General features: G+C 40.3%; 1 protein-coding gene and 1 long non-coding RNA gene across 9 annotated transcripts in view; one reads left to right on the top strand and one right to left on the bottom strand.

The window, feature by feature from the left end:
• Positions 1-15,001, bottom strand: part of LOC308477715 — a 215,395-nt gene that overhangs the window by 86,946 nt on the left and 113,448 nt on the right. The window lies entirely within an intron of this gene.
• The window catches only part of KAT6B (lysine acetyltransferase 6B), an 86,880-nt gene that overhangs the window by 49,520 nt on the left and 22,359 nt on the right, over positions 1-15,001 (top strand). For all 8 annotated transcript variants that reach the window (XM_081006479.1, XM_081006477.1, XM_081006472.1 and 5 more), the window contains 3 exons: positions 2,096-2,237; positions 3,595-3,756; positions 5,374-5,467. In XM_081006479.1, coding sequence (XP_080862605.1) covers positions 2,096-2,237; positions 3,595-3,756; positions 5,374-5,467 — 398 coding nt within the window. The remainder of the gene's footprint in view (positions 1-2,095; positions 2,238-3,594; positions 3,757-5,373; positions 5,468-15,001) is intronic.

The raw sequence follows: 15,001 nt of genomic DNA, 5'->3' as shown, positions 1-15,001 counted from the left end.
GTGTGGTGACTGCCAGGAGTTCCAGGAACAAAGTATAAAAGGGAGCTGGCAGTTAATAGCTAGCAGCTGGCGGCCTGCCCAGGATACTTCACAGAACTTGCCCAAGGTGTTTCTCATAACATAGATAAGAAGATGCTGATAGAATCTCAGTAGGTTGGTAAGTTTAAAAGTAGAAAATTAAAAAAAGAGGAAAATTTACTTACATGGGTAGCAATTGACACTAATTACATTCCTGTTATCTGCGGAGCTCCGAAGCCAGCTTGCTAAGCTGTTGCCATCTTGGAACCGCCACCAACCAATGACTGTTGGTATTGTTCAGTAGTTGATAGTTGAACAATTAAGAATGATCAGATGAATGTTGAAGAGCAAGTCAGACAATAATGGAATAAGTGAGCCAGAATAGGTAGGGGAATATGCAGGGGCTCCAGATCAAACTGATGAAAGGTTGGCAGGACTGGATCAAGAAATCATACTGAAGGAATCATCATCGTATGAAAATGGAGATGACCTCCATACAAGAATTCGGAGAAGGAGAAGATAAGATTACAAATGGTGATTTAGAGAAATATCTGGACATAGTGTTGATGGAGCTGAGAGGCAAAAAAAGCTTTGGGATTTCACTCCTGGCCTTTCTTTAGTTTTAGCAGATTTGGTGTGAATTCAAAGAATGGTGATATTAAAGTTATGGTATTGCCTCTGGAAAAAGACGGGGGGGGGGAAACAAAAAAATGAAGGTCGTAGAGGAGATCGGAATACCATTGTAAACACAACAGGAAATAGAATACAGCAGGAAATGGAACTGACTACAGTGGTACCTTGGGTTACATACTCTTCAGGTTACAGACTCCGCTAACCCAGAAATAGTACCTTGGGTTAAGAACTTTGCTTCAGGATGAGAACAGAAATCGTGCTCCGGCAGCACGGCGGCAGTGGGAGGCCCCATTAGCTAAAGTGATGCTTCAGGTTAAGAACAGTTTCAGGTTAAGAATGGACCTCTGAAACGAATTAAGTACTTAACCCAAGGTACCACTGTACACGGAACTGGACACAAACTAATGAGAAACAAAAATGGAATAATACAACCGGAAATGGGCTATAACAAGAAAGGGAACTGAGGATATGGAATTGGACATGAACAAGTGGATATACAACAAGAAAAAATGGAATATCGGCTCAATGTGCAAGCACAATGGAGAGACTGTAATGGACATGGACAGGAAGAATTATATTCAGTATGGAGTAGTGGTGGTGAGAATTAATCGAAGTTAAATTAAAGGAAAAAAATATGGTTAACATTTATTAAGAATGACAATTAGTCTTGGACTTTCTGTGAGAAAAGGAAATAAATGATTCTGAGATACCTTAACTGGTAGGAAATATTGTTTAACGGAAAGTGGTAGATGTTCACATTGACCAAAGTTTTTAAATAATCATATTCTCTTTTATGTGACTGGCAGATGGGAAATCAGAGTATTTCTTTTCTGTTGCCTTGCTTATTTTATTTTTCTCTTTTTCTGTCTTCTCTTTATCTTAGTTGTCCCCTTCTTTCCTTTTTCTGTTTACCTTCTTTTTTGGTATCTTTTGTAAATGCAACTGTATTATGGAAAATCTTAATAAAAAGTCATTTAAAAAGTTGAAATATTAATTGCAGGTTTTATTTTTTTAAACAATTCAGGTGTTCATTAATTTAGATAAAGGCTGAATTATGAATACTGTAGATAACTTCACTCAGAACACATTGATGTGTTTACACAATGCATATAATAATGTTCCAATATTATGATGGGATTTGACTTCACAGCTGGTTGTTTTTTTTTATTATTATTATTATTATTATTATTATTATTATTATTATTATTATTAAATTTGCTCCCAAGTCCAGCTAGAATTTATGGGCACTTGGAAATACCTCAGCAGAATTGTTATGACACCAGCCTCATAATAAACAACTTGTTAAGAAGTATAATATGTTTTAAGCTTGCTTGTTGTTTTATTTGCTTGTTTAATACATATAGTGCTCTGGTTGACTAAGAATGTTGGCATTTTAAAATACAAAGAATTGTATACTAACTGCTCTGATTTTTAAACTTAACAGACTATCAAAGCTTTTCCTGTGTGAATTCTGTCTTAAATATATGAAAAGTAAAAATATTTTGCTAAGGCATGCAAAGAAGTGTGGCTGGTTTCATCCTCCAGCCAATGAAATCTACAGGAGGAAGGACCTTTCAGTGTTTGAGGTAGGAAGCATTTTTTTTGCATTAGTAGTACTGCAGGCTAGTTGAAGAGTAAGAATGTAGTAAATGTATTAATCTCCCCACCCACAGCTATCTGTAATGTGGGTGCTCCTGATCCCCCCCACCCAAACACACACACACACACACACACACACACACACTGTGCTTGGCCCCAGAGGATGCCCATTTCCCATGAGTTACCGTATTTTTCGCTCTATAAGACACACCAGACCACAAGATGCACCTAGTTTTTGGAGGAGGAAAACAAGAAAAATATATTCTGAATCTCAGAAGCCAGAACAGCAAGAGGGATCGCTGCGCAGCAAAAGCAGCCATCCCTCTTGCTGTTCTGGCTTCTGGAATAGCTGCGCAGCCTGCATTCGCTCCATAAGACGCACACACATTTCCCCTTACTTTTTAGGAGGGAAAAAGTGAGTCTTATAGAGCAAAAAATACGGTATTTGTTGCTCAAGGAGGTACACTTTTGATTTTAGTGTGATTTTCCATCTTCTCCTGAAAGATTCCTGTTTTCCCAAGTAAACCTGTCCCACTATTTTAGAACACTGGAAGACCACTGATACTGGAAATCTGTTTTCATCCCCAACAGAAATTCTATAGTTTAGAAGAATTGTGGTAGGAACTTCAGACCAGTAGTCTGTGTAAAAAGAAATTCTGTATTGTGTAATCTATTGCTGTACGGATCAGACTGTATGGTAAGATACAAAGTAAATGATGGAAAGCAAGTAAGATAAATTGAGGAAGAAGGATACTCGTTAAATGTAGAAGCATGCTTATGAAAGAACACAAGGAAGTATCAACCTTCCCTCCACAAAGTAAAGAGCAGCAGCTATTTTACATCCTTTGAGCTTTCTGTCCATGTATTTAGGATCAAAGAAATGTAATTTGTGAAGAATAAATCTGAAAGTGACACTATTTTCAACTGATCTTGGAAACATTTTTTTCATTGAAAATAGTATTTGCTTTTGTATCTAACAACTTCTGTGTGTATATAATGCCAAAGTAACTTCCTCTTTGCAGACTTAACACTTCAGAAACTTAGAATAATGTTACTTGCTTTATCCTCCATCTGGTACAACGCCTTCAAAAACCAGCAGCTTAGCATATCTTTAATGATATGTTCACAAATTTGTATCTTTAATTAGAGGGAAATAAACTTTTGAAATGCCATAAATCAAAATTATATTTTACAAGTTTTACAAGTTACTTGTAAAAAAATGTATTGATGGTCTAATATTTAATATGACTCTGAGAAAAATCTGGTTTTGTTCACTTTAAATATTATGTGCAGTGATCCACTTCCATACTTAAATATTAATATGGGAAATTTTCTCCTCCATAGGTTGATGGGAATGTGAGCAAAATTTATTGCCAAAATCTTTGCTTGTTAGCAAAGCTCTTTCTGGACCACAAAACCTTATATTATGATGTTGAGCCATTCCTTTTCTATGTTCTCACAAAGAATGATGAAAAAGGATGCCACTTAGTTGGGTACTTCTCCAAGGTAAAAGTTTGATCTTAACATCATGAGAATATCTTGCTTTTGTGCCAAAGCAGTAACACTGCTGATTTGGAATGCATAATATCAACCGAAAGCAAACACTGTTTTCTGATTACAAACAAATACAATGCCAGTATCATTTTAAGATCTCAAGTATTCTCTCTTGGGCTTTATTTATCATTCTACTATATTTTTTCACTTTAGAAGGTTTCCATCAGGTGTGACAAATCTCCTGTTTCGTTTGGCACTTCCAGTTTTGTTGTAGTTATTACTTATTTTGTTACTCATGTAGTATAGCATCTCATCATGCCTTTTATGACAATTTTCTTTTATTGTTTAGTGAAAATTTAAGGTCTTTAGTCTGAAGATTTTCTCTTGAGATTCCACCCCCTGTATACTCGGTGTCTACATTGTCATGTATATATAATTTGCTCTATGTTCATGTTTTAATAATAGTTTGTAGTTTTGTCAGCAAGTGCTCTCCCCACGCCAAGTTTTAATTCCAGTCTGCCTTGTATCTGGTTGTTTATTCTAAATGTTTCTCAGACTGTGGAATGGGACCTGTCACTGAGCCTTGGGCCAGTTTCAAGTGGTCCCAGTGCCACAGCCCTGCCTAGTGTAGGAATGGCAAAGGAGGAGACAAGATAGAAGGTGCATATAAAGACAGCTTGAATAAGTGAGACAGTCTAGGAGGTTTAGTTAAGTTACACTGGAGTTTATTTTGAGGATTTCCCTGTAAAGAAGCAGCTGTCTTGGGTTGTAGCAGCTGTTGATGCATAGTGGTTAGTGGCGCAGAGGCACTGAGATTTTGAGTTATCCCTGTTAGTCTCCCCATACACGTGGTCTGGATTTCAAGGAGAGTTCTGGGGTGTCTTTGCCAGCGTGACTCCTGCTTCTTACGTTCCTGCACCCTGCCAGGCACCCTGCCTGATAAACGTAACTGCCCTGAAGATCCCACTACACTAGCATCTTACTGGGTTTGCCTTTGTTTTCAGCAGCCGGTTTAATCTTTCCTCCTGCTGTTTTTGTAGACATCAATTTATATTTCTTTCTGGTCTGTGCCGTATTCTGATGGAAATTTACTTGGTATTCAAAGGTGGATGCACCTGACTGTATGAAAGCTGCGTGTGCTTCAAATATTACTTTAGATAAACAGTTCTGTCAGTTAGAAGTATTTGCTGAGAGACAGATTAAATGCTGGCAAAAAGCAGTAAGTTATTTTAATGTGGCCATTACTTATGATCCAAACTGCTGTCTTCAGCAAACGTGTAGGTATCATCTGCCTTTTGTACATTCCTGACACAAAAGTCAGGGCAGCATGAGAAAAAATGCCTTCTTTCCCACTCCCTGGATTTGAAATTCACTCATGCAGTTCCTTTTGGATTTTTCTGTTGTTAATTTCTGAGGTGCCATCTCGTAAAATAAATCTTTTTGGAAGATACATTTGATTTGCTGTTCTACTTCACCAGCGACATTACTTTCTAGGGGCTTACTTTATTTTCGTATTGACCTGCTGCCTGTTTACCTTACTGGGCTATTTTACAAAGGCAGAGGCAGGTGCATGGAATTGCCCACTTCAGCAGTGTTTTGACATCCTTGATCTGTTTCTCCTTCCCCCAGGAAAAGCTCTGCCAGCAGAAGTACAATGTCTCCTGCATAATGATCATGCCCCAGTACCAAAGGCAAGGATTTGGAAGATTTCTCATTGATTTCAGTAAGTGAGCGGCTTTGTTTACAGTCATAACCCTGAGAGCTGATGGTGGTTATGAGGATACAGCTACATAAAAACTTTATTTAACCTGTTTTGTTGTTTGTTTTTTTATCACTAGATAATGGGCTTTCTATTTCTATTTGCGTAGTGGCAGAAAAGCTCCCTCAAGTGAAAAATCTAGTGCCTCTGTTGTACTGCAGGAAATTGAGAATGTGTCTCTCTGCAGTAATATTAACTCTCAGAGCTATTACGCTGAATGAATTGTCTAAATTGCATTCATTTTGTGCTGCTCATTAGTACAAAGAGAAGCAATTATTTGTGATTAAAGCAAAGGAAGGTGTTAGTCCAAGGCATTCTCTAGTTTCCCAGTCTATTAACATGGAGTACATTTTAGCTGAACAATGCTTATGATGAGAGAGCGTAATGTTTCAATTTATTATTCCTTTTTTAAAAGAATGTCATTAACTCACTTCTGAAGTAAAAGCTACTATTTGCTGCACAATGTATAAATTGGTATTCAGGGTTTATATCTTGTATTCTTCATCATGCAGTTGCCCATCTGACATAATTTTAAAAATGTTGGAGCTATTCATAATATTTCAATATCAGTAAAAAACAATTTGATAAGACAAATAGTATAATTCAATAGGCAAGCGCCACAGCTCAATGATTTCATTGACATTTTGAACTGAACTTTGAATTATAGTTTGGAGAAAGGCTATGAAAGCCAGGTTTTCGAAGCCATGTGTTAGTGTACCCAATTATTTTTAAAGCTTCACAGTAAACATATAGCACTGTATGTGGTTGGCTTTCTTCGGTGGAGGAACATACAAGGTGATTAAGATGCAGATCAAATATACCGTATTTTTCGCTCTATAACACGCACCTGACCATAACACGCACATAGTTTTTAGAGGAGGAAAATCCGTAGGCATGCCACCTGTAGGCATTCCCTCCATAACACGCACAGACATTTCCTCTTACTTTTTAGGAGGAAAAAAGTGAGTGTTATGGTGCAAAAAATACGGTAAATCTTAAGAAGGGAGGTAGCAGCCAACACGGTTTCTTACTTGGCAGTTGCCCATCATGAGTTATTGCTGGTGATGCTTCATACTTAATGTGTTATGGTTCCTGCTCATGATAGAAGCAGGTTGCCCCATCCCTTCAAGCACTCTGCTTCTTCTGCCACAGCAAGTATTGGCAGATTGTTGTCACAGCAGGCACCCATTTTCGGGGAGACATGTGTCCTCCGCAAACTCACCCACTGATCCCCCATTTAAGGGAGACGGAAGGACAAGCTTCTCCAAGGCTTTTCTGGTTCCTGAAATTTGCATCTTTCTGGCTTCACTTGACTGGGAGGACTAAATCTAGATGTCCAGTGAATTCTTCACCCAGAATGTGAAGGATTCCCATAGAGAAGAGTGTTACCTTCCTAGAACTCCCTGGGGTTGTCTTCAGCCATATTGGTATAAAGACTTCAGCCTTTCCCCCCCTCTGCTCTCTCACAAGGGATATTCACAGAGATCTGAACAACTACATATTTTGCCCCAGCGTGCTTTGGTGCAGCCCAAGGCACAAGCTACGTTTGGGAAGGGGAGAAGGTTCCAGACTCACTAGGACCTACTATATATTGCAGACAGGGTTTCCAACCTTTTACCAACAACATAATTTTCCTTTCTCCCCTCCCACTTCTTCTTTTACATCCAACCTGAGAGTTCTGTGAAACTCGAAAGGTAGCTCAGTATTTTGTGATTTTCAGCTGGTTCTTTTTTTAAAAAAAATGAAGCTGAAGGAGGCTTGGGGTTAAAAGGTCAAGGTTATATTAATATGGGTTGCAGGTGAATTTAAATGCATTGTATCATACTTGTTTCAAAAATTAAACAGCAAAGGGTTTCCCAAACTTCTCCCAAAGAGCCTTGCTAAGGCATTGGCACCCTGCTGTGCAGCATTGCATTCCTGTGACAGAACACAATGGGGACAATGCATTATGACAGAATGTTGTTCATAGTGACATCCTTGTGGTGGGATGATGGTTGCTCCCCCCCCCCCCAGTTGGTTTCAACCATTGAATTGTGGTAGGGGGGATAAGGCCAGAAAGATAAAAGAAGAAAAGCAATAATCTGCATCATATTGAAAAGGCTTAGATGAAATTTGTTTAAATTTACTTGCTCCACCTGAAAAATTACTTTAAAATTTCTATTGTGAAGAATGAATTGAGAATGTAATTGAGGTAGGGGGATATTTAAGCACATCTTGAGTTCTAATCAAAGTTTTGTGCTTTTTTTTTAATTTGCCCCACCCTTTTTCAGCAGGGGTCAGTCCACTGTCCCTCAGACCTTGTGGGGGGCCAGACTATATGGGGGGGGGGGGATGAACAAATTCCTATGCCCCACAAATAACCCAGAGATGCATTTTAAATAAAAGTACACATTTTACTCATGTAAAAACACCAGATAGGCCCCACAAATAACCCAGAGATGCATTTTAAATAAAAGGATACATTCTACTCATGTAAAAACACGCTGATTCCCAGACTGTCCGCGGGCCAGATTTAGAAGGCGATTGGGCCGGATCTGGCCCCTGGGCCTTAGTTTGCCTACCCGTGCTCTAGTGGAACAACATGACTGCTTGCATATATATTTTTTGGGGGGGGGAGGGTTCCAAATCTATGGGTATAAGCTATGGTGGGCTTTGTTCTTCATGAGCAGAGGCTTCTAATGAGGGGTGGCGTCAGTAAAATCATCAAAATCGTAATGTAGTGGAGGCTTCTCTGGGTTGTGCTGCAAGGCTTTAATAGTGAGCATCTATGTTGCACTTTTTAGGCTTTGCAGAATGTCCATGGAGGCCTCTGGTGTGCTGTGTGACAATATTGACTGATTTCATCAAATTGTAGTGCAAGGGAAGTAAGGAGCAGGAGCAGCTCCTGGACTTGAAGATCCGCTTGTGGATTTATTTATTTATTTATTTAGCCAGTTGTCGTATAACTAGAGTCCCCTGGGTGATCAACAATTAAAACACACTAAAATCCAATAGCAGCACAAAAAATCCATAAAACAAAACAGTTGCATCAGGACAGAAATTCAGTAGGGTGGATTAGATGGGTTTGACTAGATCACAGTTTCCCTAGATTCTCTAGATGTTTTGGGACTACAATTCCCATCATTCCTGACCACTCTTCCTGCTAGCTAGGGATAATGGGAGTTGTAATCCAAAAACAGCTGGAGATCTGAGTTTGGGAAACTCTGGACTAAGAGACCTCTGCTCTGCTCACAGAGTTGCCACCATCTGCAGCCATTCCACTGGCTGAATCAAAGAGAAAAGTCTCACATTAGCTCTTTCTATCCCAGAACATTCCTGTGGTGATCACTCTACCTGGGCATTCTGAAATGTTTTTTGTTCATTAGTTCATTTACTTTACTTTCCCCTCGCTTACCCGCTGCATCCTGTTTGCAGATTACTTGCATTACAGTGGTACCTCGGGTTACATACGCTTCAGGTTACAGACTCTGCTAACCCAGAAATATTAACCTCGGGTTAAGAACTTTGCTTCAGGATGAGAACAGAAATCGTGTGGCGGCGCAGCAGCAGTGGGAGGCCCCATTAGTTAAAGTGGTGCTTCAGGTTAAGAACAGTTTCAGGTTAAGAACAGACCTCCAGAACGAATTAAGTTCTTAACCTGAGGTACCCTGTACTTGCAACTGTAAACTTCCTGGATGGCCCTGGCAGAAATGCAGAATATAGATACAGTAAATGGTTAATAAAAAGTTTGGCTACTGTAACACTACATTATGTTTCTTTGGCTTGGGTAATGCAGTGCTGTGTGAAGGGTAGACGTTCTGGTTGGTGTGTTAATACTTATAGTCCTTCAGTCTCTTTAGATACAGTAATTAACAATATTTTGATGACATGTGCAGCAATCTATTCAAATAAGTGCAAGGGTTATGTGAATTATTTCATATTGTAGGCAGTTCAGATGATCCTTTGGCCCTGAAGATGAGATTGGGCACATACACCAGGCTTACAGATATCCCTGTTGCTCTAGCAGTTGTTTCAGGGTTAGGGAGATACATATAAGATCTTCCACTCTTAACTTCTACCAATGCGGATTGGAGCAGGAATCAAACCTGAGAACCTGACGCGCCCACTGTTCATGTTGCCACAGCCAGAATTTGGGTGGCCAAATAATGTAAGAACAGGCATTTTCGTAAAGTCAATAATCATTTTCAGTAATCAGTTTTATTTCCCCTTGATTTTGTTCCATTTCCCCTCACAATTATCCTGCCTGCTTGTGTTTTCTAATGGCTGTTCTTGCTACACATCTCAGAAACATGAGACTGCAGCTTCCACTTTCCATTTTGTGGACTTTCAACTTTAGTGGCACACAGACTGAACGCTGTAGGACATCAATGCATGTCATTAGGCTGTATAATGAAGCGAAGAAAACCAGCATGGCAGTCCTCATCGTGGTTTGCATATGTTGCACTAATAGCTCAATTTCTAACTATGCTCATTAATTGACTACCAAATTGAGCTCCATATGCTACTCTTCACAGTCCTGGACATGTGATCAGCTGGAATGAAATTCTGCCTAATCAAGGTATGCAAACAGCTTTCAGTATGTATGGACAATTGAGAAAAGTCCTGGGTCTAGAACGGTGGCCATTGACTGATACTTTAGAAGAAGACAAATAAGTAAATGTTGAATGCACCTTAAAATACTGTTGTAAGTTGGAAATACCCAAAGGCAACTATTTTTAAAAAGTCATTTGCAAGCTAGCAAGAACAGCATGTTAAACTTTATTTTTTAATTAAAAAAAAATTAAACTCAACAATTTAGCTTTTCTGTGCTGATTTAAATATATTATCCAAGTAAATGAAGGAGTATCTCCACCCCCATCATTCAGCCCAGACACTGAGGTCCAGCTCCGAGGGCCTTTTGGTGGTTCCCTCCCTGTGAGAAGTGAGGTTACAGAGAACCAGGCAGAGAGCCTTCTTGGTAGTGGTGCCCACCCTGTGGAACGCCCTCCCATCAGATGTCAAGGAAATAAACAACTAATCTGACTTTTAGAAGACATCTGAAGGCAAACCTGTTTAGGGAAGTTTTTAATGTCTGATGTTTTATTGTATTTTTAATATTTTGCTGGAAGCCACCCAGAGTGGCTGGGGAAACCCAGCTAAATGGGCAGGGTATAAATAGTAAATTGTTGTTGTCATTTCTTGAAAAGCCCACAGCCTATCCTGAAATTGTGGTTTAATGAAGATCTGGTAAAGATTAGGTTGTGCTCCACGATCAAGTTCTGGCTTAAATAGGGAACTACAGGGATGCGGGTGGCGCTGTGGATTAACCCACAGAGTCTAGGGCTTGCCGATCAGAAGGTTGGCGGTTCGAATCCCTGCGACCGGGTGAGCTCCTGTTGTTCGGTCCCAGCTCCTGCCCACCTTGCAGTTCGAAAGCACGTCAAAGTGCAAGTAGATAAATAAGTACTGCTCCGGTGGGAAGGTAAACAGCGTTTGCATGTGCCGCTCTGGTTCGCCAGAAGCGGTTTAGTCATGCTGGCCACATGACCTGGAAGCTGTACACCAGCTCCCTCGGCCAGTAAAGAGAGATGAGCGTCACAACCCCATATTGGTCCAGGACTGGACCTAACGGTCAGGGGTCCCTTTACCTTTACAGGACAATGAGCCATGCTAGCTAAGAGCCTCTTCAACTGCAGTAGGCAATCCCTGTGACCATCCCTGACCCCGTTGAAGCTTCCAGGACAGACTAGTTTTCTGGTCTGAGCAGCAAAGCGATCCTTTTCCTAATGTCCCATGTTCCTGCTTTGCTCCATATCTTTCTGTAGGGGCAGGAAATGGATCCAACTTCATTTATTTATTAATTTTGGGGTAAGGTTTTATGCACTGCATTCAAGCTCCTTTCTCCTCACACTGGCTAAATCATGGCTTAAAGCTTGATGCACTGGGCATTGAGCTACAAATATTTTGCCAAAGAGGGCCATTCCCTCTTATTTAGAGATATTGAAGTATTAAAAATGACTTTTGTACTGAAGTGCAAGCAGAAGAGTGAATAGGCTTTCCTACCCTATAAACGGAAGTCAGACCTACAAGTCAGGTTCTATCTTGTGCTGGAGCATGCTATTTAGGAGAAAAGCTAAGTGGCTCTAGCTTGAGCTAATAAACACAGTTCGCAAATAGAATAATGAGCTGCCAAAGATTGGGACCATCCTTAGCATCCCACCAAAGGTAGGGAGAAGAAATGTGCAGCCTCTAAGATGATGTAAAGAATGAATGGTTACTTTTAGGGGGCAGCATAAAGCAGGAGGTGATTGCCTCTGGGTTTTTTTAGCTCACTCGTGCCTTTGCAAACTGCTTGGTTTGGTCCTACTTGTTCAAAATGCCATTTGTATTGTTGTATAGTAGACAAAGGAAAACAACAATGAACCAAAAGCAGCTGGCTGTTCCTTCATGCAAAGGTACAATTTGTTGTAATTTTTTGAGATTTGAGCTATAGATGGTGCGGATAGGACCTTCCACTCAGTACATATGATTCTTTTGATTCTGAATGCAAACTGGGCATTGAGATGCTCAGTGCACATAATGAGTCAACTTTCTTTGTACAATCATTTGCCCGGTGCTGCTGCTGCTGCTGCTGCTTCTTGTTGTTGAAGGCTCTGAAAGTATATTTGTTTTATGCTTAGATTTTATTGGTTTTTATAAAAGCACAGGAAATGTAAAAGGTTACTAGATTTTGGAAACAAAACCATGGCATGTCATACTTTCCTGCAACTGCTCTGAGTCAGACCCAAGCAGACTGATGCCTGATGACTAATCATCTTTCTTACTCCTGCTCATTATGTTGAAGCAACCTTCATATACACTTTCCATTCTGTGACATCTGTCTTCTTTTAAAAGAATATGAACAGGAATCTACACAACAGTTTGGATGACTGGCAAAAAAACCATTTTTTAATGGATTGTTCTCTCAGAATGTAGATGTCTTATCTGCCGTATCTATGGCTGACACCATGTTCATTAAAACTCCCAATGACATTAACTTGGGACACTACCCATTTTTTGTGACGTGATATACCAATGTTCATTCTGCTGGTGCTGTGTGCCATGCAGTGAGTCGGTAAAGCACAAACGGAGAGAAGCAAGTTGCCAATTGCAAAAATATATATGATACATTGCCTTACTATAGTGTGATATTGGATTGTTTGGATTCAGAATAAAAAGTATAATGTTAGAACATCAAAAGGAATTTATTGGGGCAAAACCAAAGAAATCAAATATACTATGGTTAACATGGCATTCTTGTGTCCATCTTGTGAATATATAAATGGAAATATTCCAAGGAAAGCAATAAATACTCAGACAATACTTTCTGAACATGCTCTTTATAGTAGCATAGAAATGTGGAAGGGATGGGGAAAGGAGGAGGCTTGAAACCTGGATCAGATTGGTAGAAGTCCCCTGTGGTGCTTCTGTGAATGAAAGGAGGAGTTAACAAGAACTATTCATTAGAAGCAGCTACGTACAAACAAATGATAGAATCGCAGAATTGTAGAGTTGGAAGGTACACAGAGGGTCATCTAGTCCAACCCCCTGCAGTCCAGGAATCTCAACTAAAGCATTCCTGACAGGTGGCCAATCTCTGCTTAAAAACCTCCAAGGTAGGATGATCCACCCTAGGTGGGCTTCCAGACAGCTCTGGAGGATTTCCAGGCTGATACGACTGGTGCTCCTGTTGAAGCCCTGGCCAACAACTGGAACATTGAATGGCTTGGGCTGTTGACAATATAGCCCCTGAGCGCCCTCTCCCGCTTTGTAAAGCCCTGGTTCCCTGATACACCCCAGAACTTAGGGCAAGGAATCAAGCTGGGTGATGACTCAAACATAAGCAGAGGGAAATCTTGGTGAGGGCTCGTTATCAAGCCTACCTAGTGGCAGTGAAGGCTGAAAAGGTGGCTTACTTTGCTGCCCCCCTTGCATCCTCATTGTGCCACCCAGCACAGCTTTTCCGGGTAGTGCAGAGCCTGTTCCAGTCTGGCCCAAAGGAGGTGGCAGGATGAACGGCAGCTTGCTGTAATTTGTTTGCAATGCATTTTGAGGATAAAATTGCATCCACAGGGATCTTGACTACGCTGTTACAGCAGATGAATCACTAGAGGCATCCAGAGCACAGTCTAGTCCTGTTGTGTTGAATGAGTTTCAGTTGGTCAGGCTCAAGGATGCAGGACAAGGTGCTTGAATCAGTCAGTGTGACTTCTTGTGCTGTGGAGCCTTGCCCCTCATGGCTGATTAAAAGCTAGCAGGGAGGGGACAGCTGGCTGGGCCAGGGAAGTGATTAACTTGTGGTCTACTAAGACCCCTAGGTCCTTTTCACATGTACTACTGGCAATCCAGGTGTCCTCCATCTTACATTTGTGCAGCTGGATCTTCCTAAGTGTAGAACCTTACGTTTGTCCCTGTTGAAATTCATTTTGTTTGTTTTGGTATGATAAAGTTTTTAAAAAGTTGATTTCTTCAGTGCTTGGGAGGGTAGGAGCAGCTACCTCTAAATTGTAGACAGTGAGCCATCATTATTTATTTCATTGCTTTTCAACACGGAAAAAGGACCCCTTCTGGTGATAATCACTTGCATTCATTGGGATTTATCTCAAGCCTTTTTTGCTTTTGTGTCATGTTTCCAGATCTGTCTTTTATTTGTGAACTTCTATTTCACCATGAAAAGCACATCTCTCAAAATTAGCTAGCACAATCCAGAATTAGGGTGGACATACCAATGCACAGAAGTAGAATACCCCAGGTTAGAGTGCAGACACTATTGAAATAAAGTATTTCATACCAATGCATCTCTTCAGAATGGTAAAAGTGTGTGATGCAGCACCTTGAACACTTTGTGATCAAATACGTTAATGAGAAGCTAAAATCTTTTGAAGTATGATGGGAAGCACTTTACTAATTACAACATACTCTAGTTTTTCAAAAGTTTATTCTACATTTGTTACCTAATGGAATACAGCTGGCTGCTAAAAACCCTTCCCCACCTTCCCACCACCCACTTTATCACTAATTTTTTAACGTTCCAACAGCAGAAGCACTAATGAAAGAGGGATACAGATATCCTGTTGAGCGATTGGTATTTAACTGCATATTTGTACAGGGGGCAAACATTGCTCACGCGTTTCAAATTTAGATGCAGCCTCTAGTTTGTCAAATATAGTCACTGGTGAAGTTGATACAGTAGGATTTCACCTGTAACAATAGAGTCTCCAACTTGATTGGAGAGTTTGAGTGTCCCCAACCAGTGTCATCAGTTTTGTGCTTAGGTCATAATTGCTTCAGGTCTGTCTTAGTGATGGGGCATGCTCTGTATCAGAACAGATGGGAACATGTGGAGTGATTTGCTGGATCAGAACTCCCACCTGTGACTAGTCAAATCACTATCTTGATCCATTTCAGGCTGCTTACAGGTCTAGTTTTAGAAACAAATCAGTCTTGGATTACCTTTTATCAGGGGAGGGTCAAGGGGGG

This window comes from Podarcis pityusensis (assembly GCF_964106645.2).
Source record: "Podarcis pityusensis genome assembly, chromosome: 5".
NCBI lineage: Eukaryota > Metazoa > Chordata > Lepidosauria > Squamata > Lacertidae > Podarcis > Podarcis pityusensis.
Note: the sequence above shows the minus strand (reverse complement) of the source record. Positions and strands in the feature narration are given on the sequence as shown.